Source organism: Ovis aries, chromosome 26 (assembly GCF_016772045.2).
Source record: "Ovis aries strain OAR_USU_Benz2616 breed Rambouillet chromosome 26, ARS-UI_Ramb_v3.0, whole genome shotgun sequence".
Lineage (NCBI taxonomy): Eukaryota > Metazoa > Chordata > Mammalia > Artiodactyla > Bovidae > Ovis > Ovis aries.
The window spans coordinates 36521686-36549546 of NC_056079.1; the positions used below are offsets into that span (position 1 = coordinate 36521686).

Sequence of the window (27861 nt, forward strand, 5' to 3'; positions counted from 1 at the left end):
GTCAGAGGCGGCCATTGTTCAGCCGGTCGCGGTGGCTTTGCTGCCGCTGGGCTGGTCCTGCTCCCTCGGCGAGTCCCGGCGTCTCCTCAGAGCTGGGAGAGGGGGCTGTGCTGTCCTGGGCCGTGAGCTCTCCGTGGTCCTCGGGCGCGGGCCGCCATGAGCAAACGGAAGGCGCCGCAGGAGACTCTCAACGGGGGTATCACCGACATGCTCACAGGTTAGTCCGGCGGGAGCCGCGGTCTTTCTCCTTTGCTGCCTCCCCGCCGCCTTCCCTTCCTTCCCTGCCGTCCTGACAGCCGAGGAGGAGTCGGCCGCTCGCAGCGCCAGGTCTTCGGTGCCGGCCTTCGCTCCGCCGGCGGCGGCCGGTTGTTAGCGCTGCTGGGGACCCTCGAGTGCGCTTGGGCTGCCTGACCTGGTGTGCCCGCGGGGGATCACTGGTGCCTTAAGAGTTTGTTAATGCCTCCTTCTAGGAAACTCGGTTCTTGTTTGTTTACTCGTGGCTCTTGTTCACCCAGACCTCTTGTTGCCTTTTCAGAACTCGCAAACTTTGAGAAGAACGTGAACCAGGCTATCCACAAATACAATGCCTACAGGTGGGACGGTGCAAGCGCTCTCTGGTAGCATGCGTTCTGGGATGTGTGGCAGTTGACGGGGCTGAGGGTCCCCGTGGATGTTTGAAACATCTGCAGAAGGAGAAAAGAAAAAAAAAAAGCAAGAACTGAGGGTATTGACTCTGGTGGCACCTTCCTGCCATATTTCTGGGAGAGCTCTGTAGGATCCGTTTTGATTGGTTCCCAGTTCTGATTGAAAATAGGTTAATAGGTACTTTTCCCCATCAACAAATGTAAATTACTGAAAATGTAGTTTGATTTCAGGCCCTGATGAAAGACAGTGAGGCCTGTGTTGTGAAATGGATGTGGACCAAGGGAATGTGTTCCATCTGGTTGGTCAGTGGGTGTTCTGTCGCCTTTTGGATCCCATCCTTGTCCATTTCACCAGGGCCCTTATCCCAGCCATTAATGCCCCATCCATCTGCTTCTGCACCCTTAACCTGGAAGCCTGTCCAGTCCCTCAACTCTTAAGAGCAACAAAGCAGTTGTCTTCACTTTCCTCAGCCCTTGAGCTAGCTAGCACCTTTCTCTTTTCTCCACTTTACAGTTAACCTTAAAGAATCTGTGTTCCTTGTCTCGTTTTCTGCGTCCCCAGCCATTCTTTATCTCATTGCACTGTAATTTCCTTCCTGCTGTTTCACCCACATCGCATCTTACTGAACTCTCGGTGACGTTCACCTTGACTTCCACAATGGCACAACTTTGTTCTTTCTTACCTTTTAATGCCCTTAGCCCTTTTTTCTCACTTCTGTAGTTTGCAGTCTTACCGTTCTTGGCTTTGAATACCAGTCCATAACTCCAGATCTGTTGTTCGCAGAAATTTTCTCCAGGTTTTCAAGCCTATGTTACCTTTGTCTCTTCCCTTTCAAAGCTAAACTCATCTTCTTTCCTTCTCACTCAACATAACTGAAAACTGTTTACACTCCCTTTCTTTACCTCTTGTGAATTTCTAGATAAAGTAATTATACTGTAGTCCACACATTTGATGATCTGAAAATTAGGTATCCAACCCTATATTCTGTTTGAGTCTTAGCAGGTTCAGAATGGAGGTGTTTGGTCTTGAAGGAGCCCCAAGTAAAAGATAAGTGAGAGAAGGAACAATCTAGAGAAAGGAAACAAAATGAGCCAGGGCATTAAGACGTGAGGGGTATTTCATTTTGTAGGGAGTCAGTAATTCAGTTTGTTTACGGGATATGTCTGAGTGGGAAATAAGTCTGGAAAAGCAGGTGATGCCTTATACTACCCCTGAAGGCTCCTCCCCACCCCTCAGTTCCCATATATATTTCTTTTGATGTGGCCAAAGTATTCTCTTCAAAAATAGTTATCTGGTCTTGTCATTCTCCCACATTAAATAATTAAATATTTTCTCTTTCCTTTGATAAAGCCCTAAAGCGTCATGCATACAAAAGGCCTTTCATGATTTAACCCTTCTTCCCTTTCAGGCTTTGTGTCATAGGGCCAATTATGTGGAACTACTTGTCTTTGCTGAAACAATTTCATCCACAGATTGCACTCAACCTACCTTTCCAGTCTCATTATCAGTAATATGCTAGTAGAGAAGTCAGAAGAAATCTAGGTCTAAAGGTTACATGTGCTAGAATAGAATGAAAAACGAAGGTCCAAAGACTATCCAGTATCTATGCTTCAGACTTAGAAGCGCTGCTCTGTATGGGCATCAGTGCTTATCTACATTTAGCATTGAAATTATAGACAGGATACCATCAGAGAGCTCCCAGGGTAGACCCAGTCTGTCACCCAGTTACTGAACGGGGTGTGTGTAGAGATGGCAAGGATCCCAAGTCAGTGCTTTAAGTGGAACTGAAATGAGAGCAGTGAAAAAACAACTGGTACCTGGACACAGGGGGATACAGCTTTAAGCCATGAATTTAAAAATAACCATCCATAAGCCAGTTTAGTATGTACTACATATGAATATTAGTTTGAATACTACTAGCTGCACATTTTTTTATGAAAGATTATTATGAACAGTTTCTAAAAACTAGCTATTTTAAAGGCTTCCCTGGTGGCTCAGCTGGTAAAGAAACCACCTACTATGCGGGAGACCTGGATTTGATCCCTGGGTTGGGAAGATCCCCTGGAGAAGGGAGAGGCTACCCACTCCAGTTTTCTGGCCTAGAGAATTCCATGGACTGTATAGTCCATGGGGTTGCAAAGAGTGGGACACAACTGAGTAACTTTCATTTCGCCTCACCTCTGGTGGCTCAGACAGTAAAGAATCTGCCTGCAGTGTGGGAGACCTGGGTTCGATACCTGGGTTGAGAAGATCGCCTGGGACAGGGCATGGCAACCCACTCCAGTATTCTTGCCTGGAGAATCCCCATGGACAGAGGAGCCTGGCGGACTATAGTCCATGGGGTCGCAAAGAGTTGAACACAACTGAGTGACTTTGCACACAGCGTATAAATGTATATATGTGTGTATAGAGTCAGACACGACGGAGCAACTAAGCACAGGACAGCACAGATATTTTAAAAAGGCTCAGTGACATTTTCCACTTAATCCCCAAAAGGAAAGACTGCTGGCTTCCTAGATCACCCTAGTTTTACATATACGATTTAATTTGTGTTACTCTCAAGTGTGAGGATCTTCAGGATACTTCCTTCTGAAAGTTAGAGAGGTGGATGGTCTGTCAGCTCGTTGAGCTTTTTAAGTTCTGCACAGATGTGGGAAATTAGTTATCTTGGTGAAAGTTTAAGCTGCTTATTTGCTTGTATGTATAAGATAAATTAACTGCCTCACTGGATTTCTAATTGGTTTTCCTTTTTCTCCCCCCTTATAGAAAAGCAGCATCTGTGATAGCAAAGTACCCACACAAAATAAAGAGTGGAGCGGAAGCTAAGAAACTGGTAAGTTTAGTGAGCAAGTTGATCGAAGAGTTCACACGTACCAGTTTGGTGGTTTCCCACGAAACGAAATTTGCCTCTTGACCCAAACAGGCAAATTTCAGTGCTTTCTTGGAATAATATTAATGCTATCTCCAGCATACTTTTTCACACTCCGAGTGTGTTTATTGGAAAAGGGGGTGGGTTAAAAAGGTTTTTTTAATATATGTAATTACAGTTTACTTTTGCCATGTATGCATGTGTTCATGTTCACATTGATTTCCAGCTTGAGAGTTGGTCCTTAAGAAGAGTGTGGTGACAGATTGGTGCCAGCACATCTGCTCGTGGCTATTCCTTCTGATGCCCACGTGTAGGGATTTCTGTGAGTTAGAGTTACTCTTCCCAAGGAGATCTTACTTACTAATAATAAGCTCATGATTAAGCCCCTTTGCATAGTATGACGTTTAGCCCTGTTCTCTGTAATTTCCATGAAACCCTGTAAGCTGGTAGTGTCACGGTTTCTAGAGGTTTACCTGCATCTCTTGGTAATTTGCATGAACATCACTCGCTAACAGTATCTTAGGGAAGTCTTCGTATTGATAAAAGATTGTAAGTTACTCAATATTAAGGACCATATCTTATGCATTTGTTGTTAAAAATGCCAAACTGACATGACTTTTTGAGAAGTCGAGGTTCTGATAGTTGCCACCTTCTTTTATTCTTTACCTACCTGTGTAGGTCTCACGAGAGCCCTCTAGAATTTAGGTATTAGTATCTGACTGTCCTTAATTTTCTCATGAGAGCCTGTAGAGTGTGACCTATAACTGCTCTTCTGTTTTCACTTTTCAGAGTTATAATATTAGCATCAATCTTATACATCTTATGGTTGAGTGACAGACCCACATTAATTACGTGTCACACGTTCACCTTTTGTGTGTTACTCACAAGTTACACTCGGGGGTTTTAAATCCTTTGTGCCGCTAACAGTTCTCAACTTCAGTAAATCCTCCCCACAGAGACTAGCCTAACACGTTTTAAATACCTTGGACTTTAATTCTGAGTTTCTCTCTTGGTGAACTGACTCAGTTTTACCACTTGTGCTTTCCTTTTATCACTTTGAATTTCTTTCTTTATGGTAATTGCAGATAGCCTGCTCATTTGTTGGAGGCAAACTTTTGACAAGTTTGATGGATCTCATCTCAAATCTGAGCTCACGGTATATCTCTAACAAAAATGTAGAAATATCCAAAATTCCTTTTGCATAAGACTGGATTTTCACTGTTAATTTAAAAAGCACAGACCTACTCTCTGGCGCATGTGAGTGCTTCTCAGTAATCTAGAAACTTGAAATTTCCAGAATGAGAGTTTTGCCTTTTGTTCCTTAACGTTAGGTTTAGAAAGTAGCTTAGGCCAAAATTGCTTCAGATCTGTATGTATCTTTTGCTTTAGGAGATGAGAAACGCAAGCAGTTTCCCCTTTTTGTTCTGCTTCTTTTATTCACTCCTACCTATATTTGCTATTTTCAGAGCTTGACTATGCGTTCAGTGGTCTTTGGACACTTATTTAAACATTAAATCAGTTAAGAATATAGAAGGGTGAATTTCAGGCTAAGAGTAGGAAATAACTGGCACATGTTATATTTGTTGAACATTTAACTAAAAAGGACCAATAAACATGAAGAAAAGTTCAATGTCACTAGTACATCAAAGTTGCAAATTCAATTATATAGTGCCCACCAAATTAGCAGATACACAGTGTGGACAACAGTGTGCGGAGAAAGACACTCATTTATTGCTGATCGAAGTGTTGGTTATTTATAGCTTTTCTGAAGGATAATGAGGCAGAATGTTGGCAAAATGTGTGTGTGTTTTGTCCCAGCAGTTCCACTTTGAGCAGTTCATCCTGAGGAAACCAGTAGAGAGATATTTATACAAGGATTCACTAGCTCATAAATTTTGAGCATCTGTATGTCAGGTATTCATCCAGGTGCTAAAGCAGTGAAAAGATAGAATCTCTGCTGTCTTAGGGCTTATATTCTAGAGCAGTGCTGTGCAGTATATATTTACTGAACATGAGTCACATTTAACTAGTGAGCTCTCATTGCTGTTGAGTCGGTAAGTTGTGTCCAACTCTTTGTGACCCCATAGACTGTAGCCCACCAGGCTCCTTTCCCCATGGAATTTTCCAGGCGACAATACTGGAGTAGGTTGCCATTTCCTTCTCTAGGGGATCTTCCCGGCCCAGGAATTGAACTTGCGACTCCTGCATTGGCAGGCAGATTCCTTGCCACTGTGCCACCAGGGAAGCCCAGTGAGCTCTTAAAATGTGGCTAATATGACTGAGGAATTTATAGTTTTGATTAATGTGCACTTAGGTAGTCACATGGAGCTGGTCACTGTCACACTGGCCTGTGCAGTTTACAGCACTGGTTCTCAAAGTGTGGTAGCCAGACCAGCAGCCTCTGCATTGCCTGGGAACTTGTTAGAAATGCAGTCTGTTGCATCAGAAACTCTAGGGCAGGACATGGCATGCTGTGTTTTAACACCGTCCCCAGGTTGTGCTGGGGTATGCAGAAGCTTGAGAAAGCTTCCTCTGTTCCAGAGGAAAGTCCACAACAGCATTGTTACAATATCAGAAATTGGAACCGTCCAAATGTTCTCCTATAGGGCATTTTTAAGTAAATTCTGATATGTTCATACAGTGAAACACTATGAAGTCCTTAAAGTGGTTGTAGTTATACTTATTTATTGGCACGTGAATTTGTTCATGATGTAGTTTCAAGTCAAAGCACTTTACAAAGCAGTGTGATTCTATTTTTGTAAGAAAAGTAGGTATATATACACACATATATATACGCTTGTATATATACATACACAGGTAACTTTGCATGTCTATGTATGTGTATGTATGTGTATATACTGATTGCAAAAAAGTCAGCATATAGCAGATGTTAAGTGGCAAGATTATAGTTTATTTTAATTTTCAGAGTGATGAAATTAACAAATGATGCTAATATTTTTCTTTATTCAGCTCTGTAGTTTCTAATTTTTCTACAACAAAAGTTAATTTTTTAAAAAGCAAGAGTCATTTAAAATTGTCTTATTAGGGCTTTTCATTTGGCAGTCATTTAAGCACTTTGTCTTTGGGAGAATATATTTTTTTACTGGTGCTCAGTTACCTGTGTCCTTTGGACAATGATCATGTAATGGTCATTGTTTTTTCATTTCTCATTTTTTACTTTATCTTCTAGTGATTTGGTAAGCATTATATTTATGTGACTATTGTGTTTTTTATTTTCTATGTAGCCTGGAGTAGGAACAAAAATTGCTGAAAAAATTGATGAGTTTTTAGCTACTGGAAAATTGCGTAAACTGGAGAAGGTAAAATTTTTACTTATTTGTTTATTTGATAATTAGGACAGCTATCGAGTAGCACCATTACAGAGTAGGTGATATCATCCCCCTCCATGAGACTCAGTAGGTTAAGGAAGGAGCAGTTTATGGCTCTCTAAGTGTCCTGTATTTTAAATTTTAAATATCGCCCCTCTAAAATGTTCACTTATTTTATGTGACATTTAAGAGACTGTTAGCCTCTATAATAGGATTATTTCTTTATTTTCATTACCAGTTAGAAGGGAGATATAAACTTAAACTAAGTGATTATTATCTTTTAGAGTTTTTATCCTTAAATCCTCCCAAGCCGTTTTTATGGTTTTATTTTATTCTGATGATAGTAATTGTATCACTTCTGGACTTTTATGAATAAGCCTTTAAAAAATATTGGATGAATGAGAAATGAGCCATCTTCATCTGCTTTCTTACTCACTTGTAACCCCTGAGGTTATTACATGAATACTTCTGCATGGGTTATCCAGGCAAATGTAATGGCCCTTAATAAGTCTCTTAGCAGACTAGTGTATTTCTAGTAAGATTGTTTGAGTCTTCAAAGCATTCCTAAATCATTGTTAGACTTTTTTTTTTTCCCTTAAAGATTCGGCAGGATGATACGAGTTCATCCATCAATTTCCTGACTCGAGTTAGTGGCATTGGGTAAGAATTCTTTTTTAAGCAGATAGGGTTGGTTTAATTTTTTGTGTGTCAACCGAACTAAAGAAGTCACTGTTTCCCTTTAAAACCTGTGTCTTTCCATCTCTGTGCCTCTGCCCATGTACTTCGCTCTTCCTTCCATACTTTAGATGTTTGAAGCTGGTTCTTCAGTTGCTGCCTCGACTCTTAAGAGTGCCATTCAAGGCACCTGTCAGCTCCCTGATGAATCCAGTTTCTGGCTGAGTCCCCAGCCAGAAATACTCTTTCCTTCCTCTGAGCTCTGTTAGCACTTGTTCTGTGGGCGTATTATCACTCCCTCCAAATTATGTCTCTTCTGCCTCTCTGGTCATATTTATCTTAAACATTTAAAATGCCTTTTTTTCCCCTATAGCACAGTGCATATGAGTTTGGAACAAGAAGTCAAGTATTTCTTAATGGAGGCACCTTTATCTTAAATTTGATACTCAATAGAGTAAAGATTAACACCAAAATGTTCGGACTACAGCACTTTACTTAACTATTGTCTTGATAGATTGAGGCATAAGTATATGATGATTGTTTCTTAATGGCAACATTTTCGATAAGTTATTTTAAAATATTTTAAATTCTTAAACCTAGTATACAGAAAAGGAGCATAACTCTTTGGGGCCCCAAAACAATTATCAATATAAAATGTTAGCATTTGTTTTACAGAGCGTCTGTTACATCGTTCTCTTTCCAGGCAAGAAAGCTGAGTACAGAAACTGAGATGGCTGTGGCAGGGTCAGAATCAGGGCCCAGGCCTCTGAGCTTTCAATTCAGATACATTATTCCTGTGCCGTGTTGCCTTTCCAATGTGATTATCAGGTTCCGTACCTCACAGTTTCTGTACCAAGGCTCTTTGTCATTAAAATCTCAGTTTATTTATCATCTGAGAGGCCTTCCCTCATCACCCAATCTAAAGAAGACCAGCCACTCTGTCATAGTACCCTGTTCTAATTCATCTACCTGGTATTTTCTTTGTTTATGTATCTATTTATTGTCTCTCTCTACCCACTGGAGTGTCAGTAGGTAAGAGCAGGGCCCTTATTTGTCTTATTCCTGCAGTAGTTTCAGCACCTACAGGAGTGAAGTCACTCAGTCGTGTCCGACTCTTTGCGATCTGACCCATAATAAGCTCTTATTAAATCTCATTTGCAAGAATGAATAGTTTTCAAGGGCCTGTATGTCTGGTTTATGGGTAAAGTACATAGGCATTATGACATCTAGCTGCTTGGACGTCTTTTTCACGTCTAAGTTCATGACTGTCTTCCTAGATGAAGGCTTCAAGGATTTGAACATTACCAAAGTAACCGCTTTGGGCTTTGGGGCTTCCCTGGTAGCTCAGCTGGTAAAGAATCTGCCTGCAGTGCAGGAGACTCCAATTCAATTCCTGGTTTGGGAAGATCCCCTGGAGAAGGATAGGCTACCTACTCCAGTATTCTTGGGCTTCCCTGGTGGCTCAGCTGGTAAAAAATCCGCCTACAATGCGGGAAACCTGGGTTGGGAAGATCCCCTGGAGAAGAGAATGGCTACCCACCCCAGTATTCTGACCTGGAGGATTCCACGGACTGTATAGTCCACGGGGTCGCCAAGAGGTGGACACGACTGAGCGACTTTCACAAAGTAACCACACAACAGTTTAGCAGCTCTTTTTTAGCTCACCAGTAACTTTTATGTTTGACAAGAGAGCATTACTGGTTATTTGTTATAAGGATCCTGAGTTTCACTTGATATTGAGATGGTGTTTTTCTTTCTTTGTAGTCCATCTGCCGCAAGGAAGTTTGTAGATGAAGGAATTAAGACATTAGAAGGTGAGTCTGAACAGTTGGTCACTAATTTCAGGTCAGATATGGTCCTGAAGGACTGGTGATGCTCTAACAAACTGAAACTTGAAAAAAAACCTTTCTCAATTAGTAGACACGAATGATGTGCATGCTGGATCCTCAGTCCTGTCTGACTCTGCAGCCTCATGCACTGCAGCCTGCCAGGTCCCTCTGTCCATGGAATTTTCCAGGCAAGAATACTGGAGTAGGTTGTCATTTCCTACTGCAGGGAGATATGAATGATAAGGTTTTCTTTTTAAGTATACAGTAAAGAATAGATGTGAAGTGTAGTTTATATTCCCATTTTAACTGTGTTCTATAATTCAGAAGAAAATCAAGAAGAGCAAGGGGAGGCATCTTGGTTTAAAGAGGTAACTTCACTTGCAGAGTTTTAGATGATTTTAATTGCTTTTGTTTCTTTAGTAAAATTTTAGACCATTGAAATCCTGTACATTCAGCCTTTAAGCCAAGTCATGTATATTGAGAAAAATTCTGTTAAGGGGCTTGCAATTCTTGTTGAAAGAATTTTTGCTTTCAAAGAAGTGATAAAAATAGAAGTCAAGAAATTGTAAGACATTTTCCTTAAACCTAATATAGCAATCTTTTAAACATAATCTGTCTCTTCATGCTTTCAAGGGTATGTACGATATTGATTCGTTACAGCCCATCTGTGGCATTTGGGGATTAATATTTGTGGGCTCAACTATTTATAAGCAACCCTAATGATGAGGTGGACAGAGATTTTGGGAGACTGACCTGGGATTGCATCCAGCTTCCACCAGTTTCTTAGACTAGATGACTGTGAAGCTCCAGGTTCCCAGCTACAAAATAGTTTCATAGTATCTCATGTGATTTAATGCAGTACTGTCTGTAAAAACTTAGCAAAGTGCTTGGTACCTAAAAATAATGACTGACTCTTAAAAGGTATGACTAATTAGTCATAGTATTAAGTTAAGAATTTGTGTGAATCTCATAGCTAAGAGTGAACTTGTTCTATACCTGCATCTCATGGAGGGTTAGTGCTTTTCTGCGTGTGGCATATATCATTTATCAGAATAAAATACTGGTTAAGAAGGCCAAGAGTTTGTTCCTCAGAGGTATTCAGTTGCGTCACTTGGGAGCGTCAAGGATCTGCAGTGATGGTTTTAGATTATTTCACTGTTCACAGATACGTAATGTAATAGCTGTTGGATCTCTCTATATATGTATAACAAACTCAATATTTCTGTTGCATTTTCAGTCATATACTTAATTTTTTGTGTGCACAAAACTATAATAAATATTACATGCTCAATGTGTCATAAAGATGCTTATCTTTCTCTGTTTTGTATCTCCAGAGAGAATTTGTGAACATCAGGTGGCCATTTTGTTGTTGTTCAGCTGGTAAGCTGTGTCCGACTCTTTGTGACCTCGTGTGTTGTAGCCCCCTGGGCTCCTCTGTCCATGGGATTTCACAGGCAAGAATACTGGAGTGGGTAGCCATTCCAAGATCTCCAGGAGATCTTCCGGGCTCAGGGGTTGAACCCCCGTTTCCTGCATTGGCAGTCAGATTCTTTACCACTGAGCCGCCTGGAAAGCCCAGAGTGACCATAGGCATTGCTTCTGAATCATACTTATCCTCTCATTTCTTTAACAAGGCTCATGCCTGTGCTCGTACCCACGAAGGGACCATCCAGGTGGATCTGAGTCACTTTCAGTTTAAGACATGACAGTTTTTCTGATGAAAAAATGACAATAATACCGCTCCTTTCAACAGAATTTTTAGCACAGTGGCTGCACAAATCAGTACACAAAGAGTATTAACTCACTGAAAGAGGTGAATGAGCAAATGAACAGTATGAATGAATTTCTGTGGCTGCTGGTAATTATAAATTAAGCAATGTAAGTCCTTAGAAGGGTGGTGGCCACCACTGGTGACTTAGCAGTAAAGAATCCACCTGCCAATGCAGGAGACATGGGTTCAATTCCTGGTCCAGGAAGATTCCCTGGAGGAAGAAATGGCAACCCACTCCAGTATTCTTGCCAGGAAAACCCTTGAAAAGAGTTGGACCCAGCTTAGCGACTGGACAACAATGGAAGGTCCTTACAAGGCTGCTTTTTGCTGTACTCAGTGAAAGTTTGTATGATCTTGGTATGTTTTATGTACTGTTTTGTATAACTATAATTGAAATTTTGACTCAGTAAATAAAAATGATTATGAAATCAACTGTTAGGTTTTACTACATTGGCTTGAAGTCACCTTTATCAAGTCCTTAGTATCTGAAAGTTTTTTTCATTGTCTTCTCACAGTCATTCCAGTGTTTCTCTAGGTAGTCCTTTGAAGAAAGGATCACTGAATTTAGCATTTTTTCCCCAAAAATTGGAAAATGTTTTTTTCCCCAGAAATTAGCACCTTAACTTTATTTATCTTCTATACAGATCTCAGAAAAAATGAAGATAAATTGAACCATCATCAACGAATTGGGCTAAAGTAAGATAGCAAATTTTCTTTTGACACTTGAAGTGTAAAAGTAAAAACATTTATAGCCATTCATCTGTACCCCATAAGTCTTCAGACTTAGCTAAACACAAATCATTTTACTGTTCAGAAACGTTAAGGTTGTTGCATACTCCTGTAGAGGGTATCCATGTATTCATTCACGTGTGTGTGTGTGTGTGTGTGTGTGTGTGTGTGTGTGTGTGTGTGTTTGGTTCCCTCATTGTGTGTGTGTGTGTGGTTCCCTCATTCCCTTGACTTTGGCTGAGAGCTTCCCCCTAAAATACACAGAATGAGGGGTGTCAGTCAGGGTGTTTGTTTCTTGCATGCATTGTTGCAAGCACTGCACTCAGCAGAGGTTAGGGTACAAACAGCTTCAGTGTAGCTCTCAAGAATTTTAGTCTCCCTGAGAAGATGGGCCATGACTATGAAACACTTAATTGTTTAAAAAAGGAATAGGAAAAATACCCCAAACACCTAAATAACAGAATAGGAATAACTAGTAGACATGTCATCTGTCAGCATGGGTAATTTCTTTGTCAAGTGTGAAATACAGAACCCCCCCTTTCTAGCTATTTATAGCACATAGTACATTAGCCATCTCTACCCTAAGCTTGTATCTGCTCTGATCTTGTATTGTCTTGTGGGCCATTCAGTCCTAATAACTTTCTGAACTTGCCTGATGATGCCTTAGCACAATATTTGAAAATTTATCCTGACCTTCCAAAACTTCAAATCAGTGAGACATCAGGATGGTGTGGTTCCCACTCTCCTTGCACGTACAGTAAATGGACATCTTCTGAAGAACTTGCTTGTTGTGAGAATTGGTTTTGAACAGTTTATTTATCATTCTTGGATGTTACTTAATAAAGAATCTGCCTGCCAGTGCAGGAGATGTGGGTTTGATCCCTGGTCTGGAAAGATCTCTTGGAGAAGGAGTTGGTAACCCACTCAGTTGGAATGCCAACTCATTCAGTTATTTTTGCCTGGAAAATCCCATGGACAGATGAGCCTGGGGTCCATGAGGTTGCAAAGAGTCGGACACAACTTAGTGACTGAACAACAATGTTTTAATAACATTATTGAAATATCATTTCATATACCATATACTTTACCCATTTAAAGGTATCATTCAATGAGTTTTTGAAGTATATTCCCAGAGTTGTACAATCATCACTATAGTCAATTTTAGAGCATTTTTATTATCCCCAGAAAAGCCCAAACCCATTAGTGGTCACTCCCCATTTCTCCCTAGCTGCCCTTCCTTCCCCCAGCCCCTGGAACCACTGTTCTACTTTGTGTGTCTAATAGATTTGGCTATTCTGGATATTTCATGTAAATGAAATAATATAATATTTGGCCTTTGTGACTGACTTTCACTTAGCATAATGTTGTCTCAGTTTATCCATATTGTAGGATCATATTTTAAAATATTTATACAAGTATTTTTCAGGATTTAAAAGCAGTAAATTGCAATCCCTGAATTTGCTGGTAGGGAGCTGTCTAACTTGAATCCATACGAAAATATATGTATTTACTCTTGAAATGTGAAGCTTATTTAAAATGAATTTGAATGGAATATCTGCAATATGAGTAAGTGTGACACTTATGGGTTTTGATCCAAGTTAAGGAGTAAACCTTTCCTTACACTGCCTCCCCCCACCCCTCGCAATTTTACTCTTAATGAATTTTTGTCATGATTTTTAAAATATCTGCTTGTATAAAGATGCCCAATAAGGTAAACAATTTAATGTTAAGATTTAAATTTTACAAAAAATCTTTTGTCTACTTATTCTGTCTTTATAGATATTTTGAGGACTTTGAGAAAAGAATTCCTCGTGAAGAAATGTTACAAATGCAAGTAAGAGAGCTCCGAATTATATTCTTTAATTAGAATTGAGAATGTCACTTGGTGAAAAGCCATTTTTAGAATACTAACTTAATTTTTCTTCTATTAGGATATTGTACTAAGTGAAGTTAAAAAAGTGGATTCTGAATACATTGCTACAGTCTGTGGCAGTTTCAGAAGAGGTAACATACTTCCTAATCTTAGGTTATTTATGCCTTGATGTTAAAATTGGCTAATGCATGCAAAAAACATGGATTAAAAAGATGTAACCTGTGTTACTTCATAGGTTTGCTAAGACCTTGTAGTATTAACTAAGTTTATGAGTAAATTAGAGGAATATATGAGTAAATTTGGAGAAGGCAGTGGCACCCCACTCCAGTACTCTTGCCTGGAAAATCCCCCAGATGGAGGAGCCTGGTGGGCTGCAGTCCATGGGGTCGCTAAGAGTCAGACACAACTGAGTGACTTCACTTTCACTTTTCACTTTGACGCATTGGAGAAGGAAATGGCAACCCACTCCAGTGTTCTTGCCTGGAGAATCCCAGGGACAGGGGGAGCCTGGTGGGCTGCCGTCTCTGGGGTCGCATAGAGTCGGATACGACTGAAGCGACTTAGCAGCAGCAGCAGCAGCAGCATGAGTAAATTAGAGGAAGTTCATCCTGATTTTATGATAGGATGGGTTTTTTTCCTGCTGTTTTGGTTTCTGGGCTGCGTTGGGTCTTCATTGCTGCACATGGCTTTCGCTAGTTGCGGTGAGTGGCAGCCACTCCCAGTGGTGAGCAGGCTTCTTGTTGCGGTGGTTTCTCTTGTCCCAGAGCACAGGCTCTAGGCGTGCAGGCTCAGTGGTTGTAGCACACAGGCTAAGTTGTTCTACGGCCTGTGGGATCTTCCCAGACCAGGATCAAACCCATGTCCCTTGCATTGGCAGGCGAACTCTTAACCACTGGACCACTAGGGAAGTAAGTCCAGCATGGGCTTTTTTGATGACCAGTTTTAATAAAATTTATAACATAATTTTATTATTATAAAGAACCTGCCTGCCAGTGCAAGAGACATAAGAAACACGGGTTTGATCCCTGGGTCAGGAAGATCCCCTGGAGGAGGGCATGGCAATCCACTCTAGTATTCTTTTCTGGAGAATCCCATGGACAGAGAAGGGCAGGCTACATACAGTCCATAGGGTCACAAGGAGTCGGACACAACTGAAGTGACTTAGCACTCACATAACATAATTTTAGGTGTATTAAATACTAGTAGTTGTTGTCTGGCCAGATGCTAGTGAAGCTGTGGGCAGGTTTTTTGCTTCTTGTTTTACTTTAATTTTCAAAGTTTTCTATAATGAATTAAATTTTAATGTCTCAGGAACACCAGTTTAAAACCAGAACAGCCAGGTTCTTTACATCTTGATTTACTATGTGAATATGAGCAAAGTAAGAACCACTCAATCCAAAATTTTGGAAGGGTAACCTAAAATTTGAAATTGTTATTTTTGATCAGTGTGTCTTAATTCACTGTGACCCCATGGACTGTAGCACATCAGGCTTCCCTGTCCTTCACCATCTCCTGGCGCTTGCTCAAACTCACGTTCGTTGAATTTGGTGATGCCATCCAACTATCTCATTCTCTATCCCCTTCTCCTGCCCTAGATATTTCCCAGCATCAGGATCTTCTCTAATGAGTCCGCTCTTCACATCAGGTGGCCAAAGTATTGGAGATTCAGCTTCAGCATCAGTCTTTCCAATGAATATTCAGGACTAATTTCCTTTAAGATTGACTGGTTTGATCTCCTTGCAGTCCAAGGGATTCTCAAGAGTCTTTTCGAACACCATGGTTCAAAAGCATCAATTCTTTGGTGCCCAGTCTTCTTTATGATCCAACCTAGTTTACCCCTATTATCTTACAAAGTTGAGAAAGAAAAACTTTATATAAACTTTGGAATAGATGTCCGACTAAATCCATGGCCACCTCTGAGTTCTGGTTAGGAAGTGGTAATACGCTGTCAGGAATTCCCTGGGAAGCTGCTCAGATAGTCTAGGATTCTTATCTATGACACCATAATAGTAATGGTTAACAATAGTCTTTAAATGAATGCATTAGTAAGAATTGAAGGCGCAGAGTGAGTGAGCCAGCCGCTCCGGGGGGGCGGGGGGAGCAGCGCCGCGGCCGCCACCGCCACCGCTTCTGCCGCCGGGACCAGGGTGTGGGGGGGCGGACGCGTCTCGATGCCGGGGGAGACGGAAGAGCCGCGACCCCCGGAGCTGCAGGACCAGGGAGGGGGGCCGGCGGCGGCGGAGCCCCAGCCACAGCCCTCTGAGGCGGCAGCAGCGCCGCCCGCGGGGCCCCCCAGCAGCTGCGTGCTGAGGGGAGGCCAGGACCGGAGCCGTGCCGCCACGGCCGCCACCGCCACCGTGTCCCGTCGGAGGAAGGCCGAGTACCCGCACCGGCGGAGGAGCAGCCCCAGCGCCAGGCCCGCCGACGCCCCGGGGCAGCCGGCCCAGGCCGCGAAGCCGCCGTCCCGGCCCAGGGCAAGAGGAGCCCGCGCCTGCTATGCATAGAAAAAGTATCAACTGAGAAAGATCCCAAGGAAGAGAAAGAGGAGGAAGAGTCTCCCCTAGCTCAGGAACCTCCCGCGGCAGCAGCTCGGCCTAGCCGGGGCTGGCGCGGCAGCAGCCGCACATCCGTCTCTCGGCATCGCGACGCGGAGAACACCCGCAGCTCTCGGTCCAAAACGGGTTCCCTGCAGCTCATCTGCAAGTCAGAGCCAAACACAGATCAGCTTGATTATGATGCAGAAGAGCATCAGTCTCCAGGTGGCATTAGTGATGAGGAAGAGGAGGAGGAGGAAGAGATGTTGATCAGTGAAGAAGAAATACCATTCAAAGATGATCCAAGAGATGAGACCTACAAACCCCACTTAGAAAGGGAAACCCCAAAGCCACGGAGAAAATCAGGGAAGGTGAAAGAAGAGAAAGAGAAGGAAATAAAAGTGGAAGTCGAGGTAGAGGTGAAAGAAGAAGAGAATGAAATCAGGGAAGACGAGGATCCTCCTAGGAAGAGGGGAAGAAGGCGGAAAGATGACAAAAGCCCACGATTACCCAAAAGGAGAAAGAAGCCCCCCATCCAGTACGTCCACTGTGAGATGGAAGGCTGCGGGACCGTCCTTGCTCACCCTCGCTACCTGCAGCATCACATTAAATACCAGCATTTGCTGAAGAAGAAATATGTATGTCCCCATCCCTCCTGTGGACGACTCTTCAGGCTCCAGAAGCAACTTCTCCGACATGCCAAACATACAGACCAGAGAGATTACATCTGTGAATATTGTGCTCGAGCCTTCAAGAGCTCCCACAACCTGGCGGTGCACCGGAGGATCCACAGCGGCGAGAAGCCGCTCCAATGCGAGATCTGTGGGTTCACGTGCCGGCAGAAGGCGTCCCTTAACTGGCACAGGAAGAAGCACGACGCAGACTCCTACCAGTTCTCCTGCAACATCTGCAGCAAGAAGTTTGAGAAGAAGGACAGCGTGGTGGCGCACAAAGCGAAGAGCCACCCCGAGGTGCTGATCGCCGAGGCCCTGGCCGCCAACGCCGGCGCGCTCATCACCAGCACAGACATCCTGGGCACAAGCCCCGAGGCCCTCAGCCCGCCCGCCAGCGGCCAGGGCCTGCCACTGCTTCCCGAGCCCCTGGGCAACCCCGTCCCCGGAGAGTGCCTGCTGCTGGAAGCCGAGGGCGTGTCCAAGGCCTTCTGTGGCGGGCCTGAGCGGGTGAGCCTGGTGACGACGGCAAGCTCTTCGTGGGCGGCGGGGGCGGCACGGGCGCGGATGGGGTGGTCATGAACTCGGACATCCTCGGTGCTACCGCAGAGGTCCTGATCGAAGACTCGGACTCAGCGGGGCCATAGCCAGGGGCAGACCGGGCGCTGGGACGGCTCAGACTTTGTATTTAAAAGACAAAAAGGACAAAAAAAATTTAAAGCATTTAAAATCTAAAAAATAAAAAATAAATAAAAAAAAGAATTGAAGTGAATTTTCTGATTAATACAGGGTTATATTATTATTTGAGAGTCTTAGACATTTAGTGTTCATAGATGTATTTTAAAGCTATATTTAAATATTGTTTTTATCATTATTGAGTAATCTCTTAGCTCCATTTTTAATAACTTATAACTAATTTTATACAGTGCATATCTAATGTTAGTTACTGTTGTTATCTGAGATTCTGTTGTTTACATCAATAAACCTGAATACTTGGACAGGAAGTTGACGTCTTTTAACTAATTCTGAATGTGAAACAGTGAAATAGAAAGTTAGGCAATAAGTTAAGGCTCTTCTTACGTGTCATCACCTCAGTTCAATATTTGCCTCACTGCTACATTTACAAGGGGAACTCCATACATGATTTTTGCTGTTATAGGTGCAGAGTCCAGTGGTGACATGGATGTCCTTCTCACCCATCCAAGCTTTACCTCTGAGTCAGCAAAACAGGTACCTCTGAACTTATAGGCAAAGGTGATCAGTCTTAACACAGCAATGAATATCATTTTCTAAGAGATAGTTGGATATTTTCAGAATGAGTTTTTGTTTTAATTTTTCTGAAAGTCAGTTGAATCATTTTGTGCTGATTGAATTCTGTGAAAGACGAAAAGTAAGTTGTTGAAAGGAATGCATATTGTTTTTCCACAGAGAACTGACAGAACAGCCTAAGATTTGAAGATGAAATGTAGTAAGATACTTCCAGAATTATTGATTGCCTAGCATAGATACTCTAGAAATATCCAGTAAAATATTCAGGCTTTAACATAGAAGTATTTTGCTATTTAAAATATTGTATTAAGAAACTTTACCTCTATTAGAAGACCCATGAAGGCAAATGTTTTTTATTTTGGAATATATACCTTTTAAAGATAAGCAGGTAACTTTTTTTTTTTATGAAACAGGTAAAGACAAATGATGTCTGTTTGGAGGTGTCACGGGATTCGTGAAAAGCAGTGGTTTCATTTGATAAGGGGAATTTTCTGTTAGAAGAAAAAGTTGTCAGAGCATAGGAAAACTAGGCATTTATGCAGAGAGCATCGGAAACTCATGTTAAAAACACTTTCTTGTTCTAACAGGGTAATTGCTTTTTTTTTTTTTTCTTATCTCTGATTATGATTCTACAGCCCAAACTGTTACATCGTGTTGTGGAGCAGTTACAAAAGGTCCGTTTTATTACAGACACTCTGTCAAAGGGTGAAACAAAGTTCATGGTGAGTACTCGCTTGAGTTAACACATTTGAAGAACAAGTGTGGTGACCAGTAACTGTTCTGAGTGTGACCTCACTGTAGCTTAGTGTCCGTCAGTAAATAGGACATTCTGGACCTTGGAGGGGATATATTCTCTAATCTGAGAATGTTTTAATAAAGAGTCTGTTCAAAATTCCCCACTTGTAAATAATCTGTGCCATTGGAATAGGTGGTGGTGGTGGTTGTTCAGTCACTAAGTTGTGACTCTTTGAAGCCCTATGGTCTGCGGCATACCAGATATCTCCCATATTTTGCTCAAAATCATGTCCATTGAGTCATTGATACCATCCAACCATCTCATCCTCTGTCACCCTCTTCTCCTCCTGCCTTCAATCTTTCCCAGCATCAGGATGTTTTCCAGTGAGTCGGGTCTTCGCATCAGGTGGCCAAAGCATTGGAGCTTCAGCTTCAACACAAGTCCTTTCAAAGAGTATTCAGGGTTGATTTCCTTTAGGATGGACTGGTTGGATCTCCTTGCTGTCCAAGGGACTTTCAAGAGTCTTCTCCAGCACCACAGTTAGAAAGCATCAGTTCTTCAGTGCTCAGCCTTCTTTATGGTCCAATTCTCAAATCCGTACATGGCTACTGGAAAAAGCCATGACTTTAACTATATGGACCTTTGTCAGCAAAGTAATGTCTCAGCTTTTTAATATAGTGTCTAGGTTTGTCATAGCTTTTTCTTCCAAGGAGCAAGCATCTTTTAATTTCATGGCTGCAGCCACCATCCACAGTGATTTTGGAGCCCAAGAACATAGTATCTGCCACTTTTTCCACTTTTTCCTCGTCTGTTTGCCATGAAGTGATGGGACCAGATGCCATGATCTTAGTTTTTTGAATATTGATTCTTAAGCCAGCTTTTTCACTCTCTTCTTTCACCCTCATCAAGATAATGGAATAGGTAATTAGGCATAATCTGCTCTTTTTAAAATATCCATAATGACTTTGACACATTATGTTTTTTCCCTAAAATAGCAAATATTCTTTGACTCAGAATGTATTAATAATTGAGATTAGAATTGTCTGAAGAGTATTATGTGTGACAGCACGAAAGAAAAAAGGCATTAGGGTCAGTGATGGAACGTCCAGGGAAAGAGCCATGCGGTGTGAGATGATAGGTGGGGAGCAGCGCCTGCAGAGCATCACGGAGAAACCCGCTGCCACAGACCGTTGAGGTCCTGTGGCCTTCCTGGGGAATTAAGACTCAAGGACTCAAGACAGATGGCTGACGGATCAAAACCAGATTAATAAATGGTCCTGTGTAGAAACGGGAGGCAGGGAGAAATCTTAGGGCTAAGGTGACAAACCACCTTTGTCTACTGCTCCCTTAAATATGGCATGTGGACCCTGTCTTCTCCATGCTCCCTTTTTTGTGAGCTATGCAACTGAAAGGAAAGAGCCTGTGCTTCTGGAGTGTGGATTAGGCTAAAGTTAACAAGAGTCTCTGTTTAGATTCGACAGTCTTAGCTGAAAGTCGAAGGTGGTTGAGACAGAAAATTGAAACGCCACGTCATTTAGAAACTAGACCGTGGTTGCCAGGGCCTGGGCAGGGTGGCAGGGAGGTGGGAGGGAGTGCTCAGTGGGGACAGTGTCAGCTGCAGACAATGATACAGTTCTGGAGATGAATGGTGGTGATGGTTACACTGTGTGAATGTGCTCTGTGCTGTTGAACTACATGCTTAAAAATGGTCCATCTTGTGTAATTTAATCACATGTGCAGAAAATGTTAAGTTCGTGTGATTTTAATGGGCTATGAGAGTGCATTGTCTAAGTTGGCCACACTTTATCAATATTTTCAAAAGAACTTTTGGAAAGGTAAAAATAAAAATCCCAATCAGTTTTAGGGAATTAAATTTTTATCGATTCTCCTGAGTCTGTCAGGTTTTGAGCTTTTAACTCTGTGTCCAAAAGTGTATGCGCCCAAGATATTAATAAAAATAGGGTTTGTATGTGCCCTATGAACATTCTTTGGGATTTGGCTTGTCTTTAATTCCCTCAAAATGAATGTGCACAAATCTTATATTTAAAGAACATTCAGTCAGATAAAATTCTAAAAATAATATGTGCTGGACAAGTTTGGGGTTTTTTGTTTTGTTTTTAAGTAGTAAGAAAGTGTCCTGGTATGCCTGCGCATATTCGGGGAACTCTTGTGGCCTAAGTGGCTTCCTGCAATAGTCAGGTTTGTGAAAGGCAGTGAGCTATCTCCTGGGGAACTGCACCAGCTGTTTTCAGAATTAGCCACCAGGAAGGTGTTTATTTCAGTAAAGAAAGCAGAAGCTTTTTTTTACAGTCTGAACAGCATTCTGCTGTGCCCAAAGAGACCCAGAGGGAAGACCAGCAGAGGCTGTAGTAATCCGGCTAGCAAGAATACAAGGACAAATTACAAGCTGGCGGGCTGGGTGTAACCTGTGAAGGGAGGTGGGCAGCCAAGTACACGAATGCTGAGAGTTGCTGGCGGTAGTGGAATTCCTAGCTTCTCAAAGAGAATCCTTTGCTAGTAAGGTCATGGGCAGCCAAACCCCAGTGCTGCTGCAGGGTTAGCCAGGTCAGCCTTTACAGAACCTGTGCTGTGTGAGAGGCAGGGCCACTCCACCATCCTGGGGTATGGGCTGGAGCGGTGGGAATCTTGGCTCTCTCTTGCCTTCCTGTCCTCGTATATACCTGGCAGCACATGTACAGATCTTGCCAGAAAGGGAATCCTCCCAAACCGATTCCCAGAAGAAAACAGGTTGAGAAATAAGAAAACAGTTCTATTTTTTTGTTTGCTTTTAAAGTATAGAAGACTTTAATGACTGTAAGATCAAGAGACTAAGGCCTTTTTGTTGTGACATAAGCGTCCATCTAAGTGGGTTTGTGTATAAAGTTCAGGCAGTGGACATGTGCTTCCTGTATTTACTGAAGCTTAGAAAAGGCTACGTGTGAGCCTGCTGTCTTGACATTTGTCATTCATATTTGTTAGGATGAGAAGCACTCCCGGTCAACTTTGAACTCGTTTTGTTGTGGAGGCAGTAAGAAGTGGTTTGTATCTGGTGGCCAAGATGGGGGTGGGTGTGAGCGTGCTGCCTTGCAGTCAGTAGATCTGGGTACAGAGGTTGTAAGGTCTGAGCTCCATTGCCAGTTCTTTGCCCAATGTTGGCAAATTGCTTTACTCCTGTAAGGCTTTAATTTTCTTATCTATAAAATTATATCTTTGCCCTCTGTCAAAGGACTCTGCACACAGGTGATATTCAGGCCATGTATGTGGAAACTTTGAAGCATCTGTACCAATATCTTTTGAAGATACTGAATCTTTGAAGAGTTATGCAGACTGTTATACTAGGATAACATATAATAATATAAAAATAGTTTGTTTCTGTTTGGAAATAGATCGATGAAAGGAAGGCAGTAGTCTAGAAGGTATAACATTGGGGAACAGAAGAAGGGATGGACAGAGGGTGGTGCTGTGAAAAAACAAAGTGGGGAGAAGGGCTATCGGTCAGACGAGAGGCTGTATTCAGTCGGTTCACCAAACAGAGTGTGTAGCATCACAGTGTTCTAGGCTCTGCCCCAGGAGCAAGGGATAGATCAGTGAATTTGAGTGCTACTTTTATTTGACGGGCGTGGAAGGGACTGCTTGTCCACAGTGAGTATATTAAGTAGGTGAGTTGCACGGTAGGTTAAGATAATAAATGTGTGCTCAGTCACTTCAGTCGTGTCAGACTCTTTGCAACCCCGTGGACTGTAGCCCACCAGGCCCCTCTCTCCATGGGATTCTTCAGGCAAGAATACTGGAGTGGGTTGCCCTGTCCTCCTCCAGGGGATCTTCCTAACCCAGGGATCAAACCCAGGTGTCTTACACCTCCTGCATTGGCAGGCAGGTTCTTTACTGCTAGCACCATCTAGGGAGTTCAGGAGAAGGTATTAAATAAGATGACCTTACTGAGATGACACCCAGGGAGAGGCTTGAGGTGAGGGAGTTAGCCCAGCAGATCTCTGGGGGGAAGGATGGCAGGCAGGAGTCAGGGCAGGGACTCTGGGCACAGAACATTAGTGAAGATCACCAAAGAAGTTTTAAGATCTCTGGGTTTCTGAAAGGAAATTGGTTGCAAAATGAATTCAGCTTATGAAGTAGAATAAACTCCACTCTATATCAATCCAGTTGATTTCAGAATATCTTGTTGCTGTAATCACTGACTAAATAGTTTGAAAGATACAATCTTCTCTATGTTTTCAAAGTTATCTTTAAAACATGAATTCCTTTAAATTAATAGTAACGAAACCTTAGGAAAGTCAGGGTTATTCCAGATCTTCTTGTGGACTCATGGTCTTTCGTTAATTCAACTATTCTTCCTGTGAATATAATAACATTTGGAAGAAAAACCAATTTCTTTTGCATTTAGATACCTTTTTATATAGATGAGTACCACTCATATCTTAGCGTTTTTGTGCAGGTTTGGCCTCAGAAGATGATTTTCTGATAGGAGAAACCTCGGCCACACGAGAGGAATGGAGGAGGCTTTATTTCAGAGTCAGCATAAAGCTACCTCATTGAAATGCCAAACAAAACTAATCCACTCACTCTAATACAGACTTTACAGTGATACAGAGAAATTCTTTAACACCAGCACTTCAGAAAAAGTTCAGGAAATGAAATTTAGCCTTGAGGAAAGGAACAAACCCATCAGTTGGAATCCTGTTACTGGTGTGACAGACAGCAAGACCATTGCCCATGGTACTCAGACCTCCATGTCAGCAAGGTAGTACCTCATGGGAATTCCATCTGAGTTGTAAGTGTTAGTGCCTGAGAAGGTAGGTTTCATATTTGAAGATAGACAGGATTCGTTAATCTCTCAGCCAGAGGAGTTGCTAAAGAAAATAACCATTTTAGATTTTGATTCTTCTGTGTTGCTGAGTGAAACGGACGGCTTTTAGTGATGTGTGTACCAGCTGGACTGCCCTTCAGAACTGGAAGCTTGTAACTTGTGTATTTTTCTCGGAATGTGGCGTTTGAAGCTTTAACTTTGAAAAATGGCAATGTTTTTCTTTTTTACATATTTTACATATGGGTTGTTGCCCAGCCCATAAACTTTCCCCATTTTTTCTGGAAAAGGAAAAGATAACAAAACAGACCTTGATAATTGTTGTTTAAAAACTACCGAAGTATAAGGAAACTCCCCCATAGAGAAGGAATAAAACAGTCCTCTATCTTTTAATTTTTTTCTTAATTGTACTCTCTCTGTCTTCTCTAATTTCTGGATGATATCTCCAACTTCCAATTTTTCTATAATATTTTTTATTTTGATTTAAATCCTTTCCTAGAGTTTTCTTTTTCTGTAGCATTCTGTCCTTGTATCATGGATAAAATATCTATAATCTGAGAAGATTACTGGTAGCTTTTGTGGGTGTGTTTGTCTTCCTAAATAATCATTTTTTCTTCCAAGTTGCTTGTTTCTGTTTGTTCTGGTCTGTCTTTCGTGCTTTCCTTGATTATTTTCTTGTTCAGAGTCACAAAAAAGCCAGATGGCTCATCATCTGCTGCTCCCTGTGGTTCTCTAGTAATCACGAAGTATTACAGTACAGGGGGTGATGACATAGAACGGAGAAAAGTTACGTTACAGGTTTTCATAGGCTAAAACCACCTCCGTTTAAAGCAGAGGTAACTTCACACTTAACAATATTTGATTAGAATTAAGCCTGAAATTCTTAAAAAAAATCTTTAAACATTTTAAAATCCATTTTAGGGTGTTTGTCAGCTTCCCAGGAAAAACGATGAAAAGGAATATCCACACAGGAGAATTGATATCAGGTATTGTTCAAAATTTGTTGCTGACCTATTCTCCTTTCTTTTCTCCTCCCCCCCACCCCTCCCCCTGGGTATATCTTGGAATTTACATAAATATCCAGGATCCCTTTTCATTCTGCAGACCCATGCTACTGCTAAGTCATTTCAGTCATGTCCAACTCTTTGTGGCCCTGTGGACTGTAGCCCGCCAGGCTCCTCTGTCCATGGGATTCTCCAGGCAAGAATACTGGAGTGGGTTGCCGTTTCCTTCTCCAGGGCATCTTCCTGACCCCGTTTCTTACTTCTCCTGCATTGACAGGTGGATTCTTGACCACTAGTGCCCCCTGGGAAGCCCCTGAAGTGCCCTATGTCCTTGCAATAGACACTTTTTGGCCTGAAAGTATGTAAAAAGTAACACTATCGACAGAATCTGCTTTATTATCTCTGGATTTGCCTCTTCATAAGGTGCCTTCCTTATCAAGAGAAGAGCAGTTCTCTTGGGTTCCCATACCCTACTGCTCTCCACCCGGGTGCCCTTTCCCCAGAAAATCTCTTGCTTTGTCCGCGCATGTGTCTCCTCGGGCAGTTCATTTCCGAGTGTTAGACAAGAGCCCAGTTTCGGGCCCTGGAAGGGGTCAGCCTTCCTGAAACAAATGGTGACTCTGGTGGGACTCTTCTCCGCTGAGACTGACATCCTGACCACTCGGGGTGCTCGGGCCAGCTTGCCTGCCAATGGACCAGACCCAGCGTCCGCAACTGGGACCCTTTGGTCCCTGGTCTCCTCCTGACGCGGACAACTGGCCAGAGTGCCCTGACCGGTAAGGAACAAGAGATTCATTGACCTCTCTCCCCTTCCCTCTCTCTTTCCTCTGCTTAACCCTTCCTATCCTTGCCTGTTTTTCTGGTCCCCTGGTCTTGGTTGCAGGAATCTGGTTGAAAGGCCCTCAGCCAGAGCTGAGGATTGGAGACTGATCACCTCCTCTTGGCAGAGAACTTGAATTCTGGTTCTGGTCTGGTCTGATTTCTGGTAGGGGCGAGTTCCAGTCCTCCCTTCTCTGGAGGCCCAGGGAAAAGTCCCATAACACCTGGGTATCTGTAGGTGGCAGGAGACGTCTGTAAGGCCACCCCTTTCACCTCACCTCTCCCACCTCCTCTCCCTTCTTTCAACCTGGCTTTCTTTCCTCCCTTGAAATCTTTGATGTTAGTACTTGGCCCTAGTGGTGCAGAAGGTAAAGCGTCTGCCTGCAATGTGGGAGACCTGGGTTCGATCCCTGGGTTGGGAAGATCCTCTGGAGAAGGAAATGGCAACCCACTCCAGTATTCTTACCTGGAGAATCCCATGGACGGAGGAGCTTGGTGGGCTACAGTCCACGGGTTGCAAAGAGTCGGACATGACTGAGCGACTTCACGCTCATTTTCACTTTCAAGGTGCCTGCCACAGCATGAGGTGGATCCCGCTGGGGAAGGTGGTCCTGAGACCATCTTTGGGTTTGTCCACACCCCTTGCAGAGTGTGGTTTACTGAAGCCTGAACTAACTGCACGGTTGAGGACATTTGAATGGTCCTAGTGATGGGGGTCTCTTTAGGTTATTGGACTGCACAGGCTTGTATTATGCCTTCCTGATTATGAGTCCTATTTTTGCGAAGTTTGAAATGCATAGTAAAGGATTGCTCGCTTGTTTCTTTTGTTTAGGTTGATACCCAAGGACCAGTATTACTGCGGTGTCCTCTATTTCACCGGGAGTGATATTTTCAATAAGAATATGCGAGCTCATGCCCTAGAAAAAGGCTTCACAATCAATGAATACACAATCCGTCCCTTGGGTGTCACTGGTGAGTATTTGTGTCTGCATCGGAGATAATCCCAGTCATCGGGATATTTTGGTTTAGCAACTTTGGTTTTTCTAAGAGCCTTTAAGTAACCATGGCAGTTAATTGTAGTTTCTTTAGAATTGTTAGTCCCTCAGGCAACAGAGAAAGCTTTGCTCCATAGGTGTTCCCAGGCCCTCAGCTCATGATGACAAGATTTAGTTATTTTCTGTGTTCAAATGGATTAAATTCTTTCTACTTCCATGGTCAGCAAAAAAAGAAGAAACTCTTATTGACCTAAAGGATTTTTGTTTTCTTAAATGTGCCTCCAAGATTTCAGGAAAACTCAGGTGTTGCTCCTTTCAGTGTCAGGCCAGACTTGGTAGCTTTGACTCCAAACTTTCACAGTTTAAAGAGTAAGAATTACATAGTCTGTTTTATAGATCTTATTAACATTTCACAGTCTATTTATTATGTGGTCTACTGTTATCTGCTAGGAGAATGAAGATTTCGTCTTTTTGTCCTAAAACTGTAAAGTAGGGCTGTGCTTGTCGCGTGTCAGTGGGTGTACAGACTACATGGGACCCTCACTCAATGCAGGTTTCACTTCAGTGGGCTTTGCGGGACTGCTGCATTGCTAGTCCAGGGACCGTGTGCTGAGTTGCAGAGGAACTCACTGGAGTCTTTTCTCTGGCACAGGGGAGATCCAGCAGAGAGGAGAGTCATGGATTAGGGTCACGTCAAAGGGCCAGAGTTGAGGTATTCAGGTTCGCTGTGTAGCACTGGTGATATGTGTGTGGCAAAGCATGAACAGAAGCCCTCGAGGGAGGTCTTTTTAAGTCGCTTGTGGACTATTTTATTTTCCCTCTGAAGCAAGTCCTATTCAGCTCTCCATCCTGACCCCTCTGTAACTGAGCTCCAGAACTGGCTCATGAGGAAGGTCTCTTGGCCCTCCTTGCAGGCGTTGCCGGGGAGCCCCTGCCCGTGGACAGTGAGAAGGACATTTTCGACTACATCCAGTGGAAGTACCGTGAGCCCAAGGACCGAAGCGAGTGAGGCCCGTCCTCCCCGGCACAGCCCAATCAGAATCTTAATTTATTTCTTAAGCTTTGCTATGTAAGGGTCTGTGGTGTTTTTAAGTAACTATTTCTTCTTCATGCCGTAACCTGCACTGTAGTCAATAAAACATCTTGTATGATTATCAGCTGTGATCTAGTTCTTACTTTATTAGCAAACGTCTAAATTTATATATTCTGTTGATGACTGCACTTTACTAAGGGTCAGTAGAGAGAATTAAGAGATGAGATGATAACAAATCTTAAGTGGGGATTTTTATGTTCT

General features: G+C 42.6%; 2 protein-coding genes across 4 annotated transcripts; both read left to right on the forward strand.

The window, feature by feature from the left end:
- Positions 1-27721, forward strand: POLB (DNA polymerase beta). 3 transcript variants are annotated; one of them, XM_042241515.1, is made up of 14 exons: positions 1-217; positions 536-593; positions 3412-3478; positions 6760-6834; positions 7445-7503; positions 9283-9332; positions 11763-11814; positions 13627-13681; positions 13779-13851; positions 18085-18155; positions 18830-18916; positions 24671-24735; positions 26405-26544; positions 27220-27721. In XM_042241515.1, exons 1-14 carry the CDS (start codon positions 157-159, stop codon positions 27276-27278), a joined length of 972 nt encoding a protein of 323 aa, XP_042097449.1. In that variant the 5' UTR covers positions 1-156; the 3' UTR covers positions 27279-27721. The 3 variants fall into 3 exon arrangements, with proteins under 3 accessions (XP_042097449.1, XP_014960119.2, XP_014960121.2); XM_015104633.3 differs by having other exon boundaries at positions 27482-27721; XM_015104635.3 differs by lacking the exons at positions 11763-11814; positions 13627-13681; positions 13779-13851 and having other exon boundaries at positions 27482-27721.
- Positions 15873-18084, forward strand: LOC114110974 (E3 ubiquitin-protein ligase ZFP91-like). Its single transcript, XM_042241514.2, is given in 3 exon segments — positions 15873-16180; positions 16183-17445; positions 17448-18084. Coding segments are annotated over 3 exon segments (1677 nt in total). The 5' UTR covers positions 15873-15891; the 3' UTR covers positions 17573-18084.
- Positions 27722-27861: the final 140 nt, after the last annotated feature.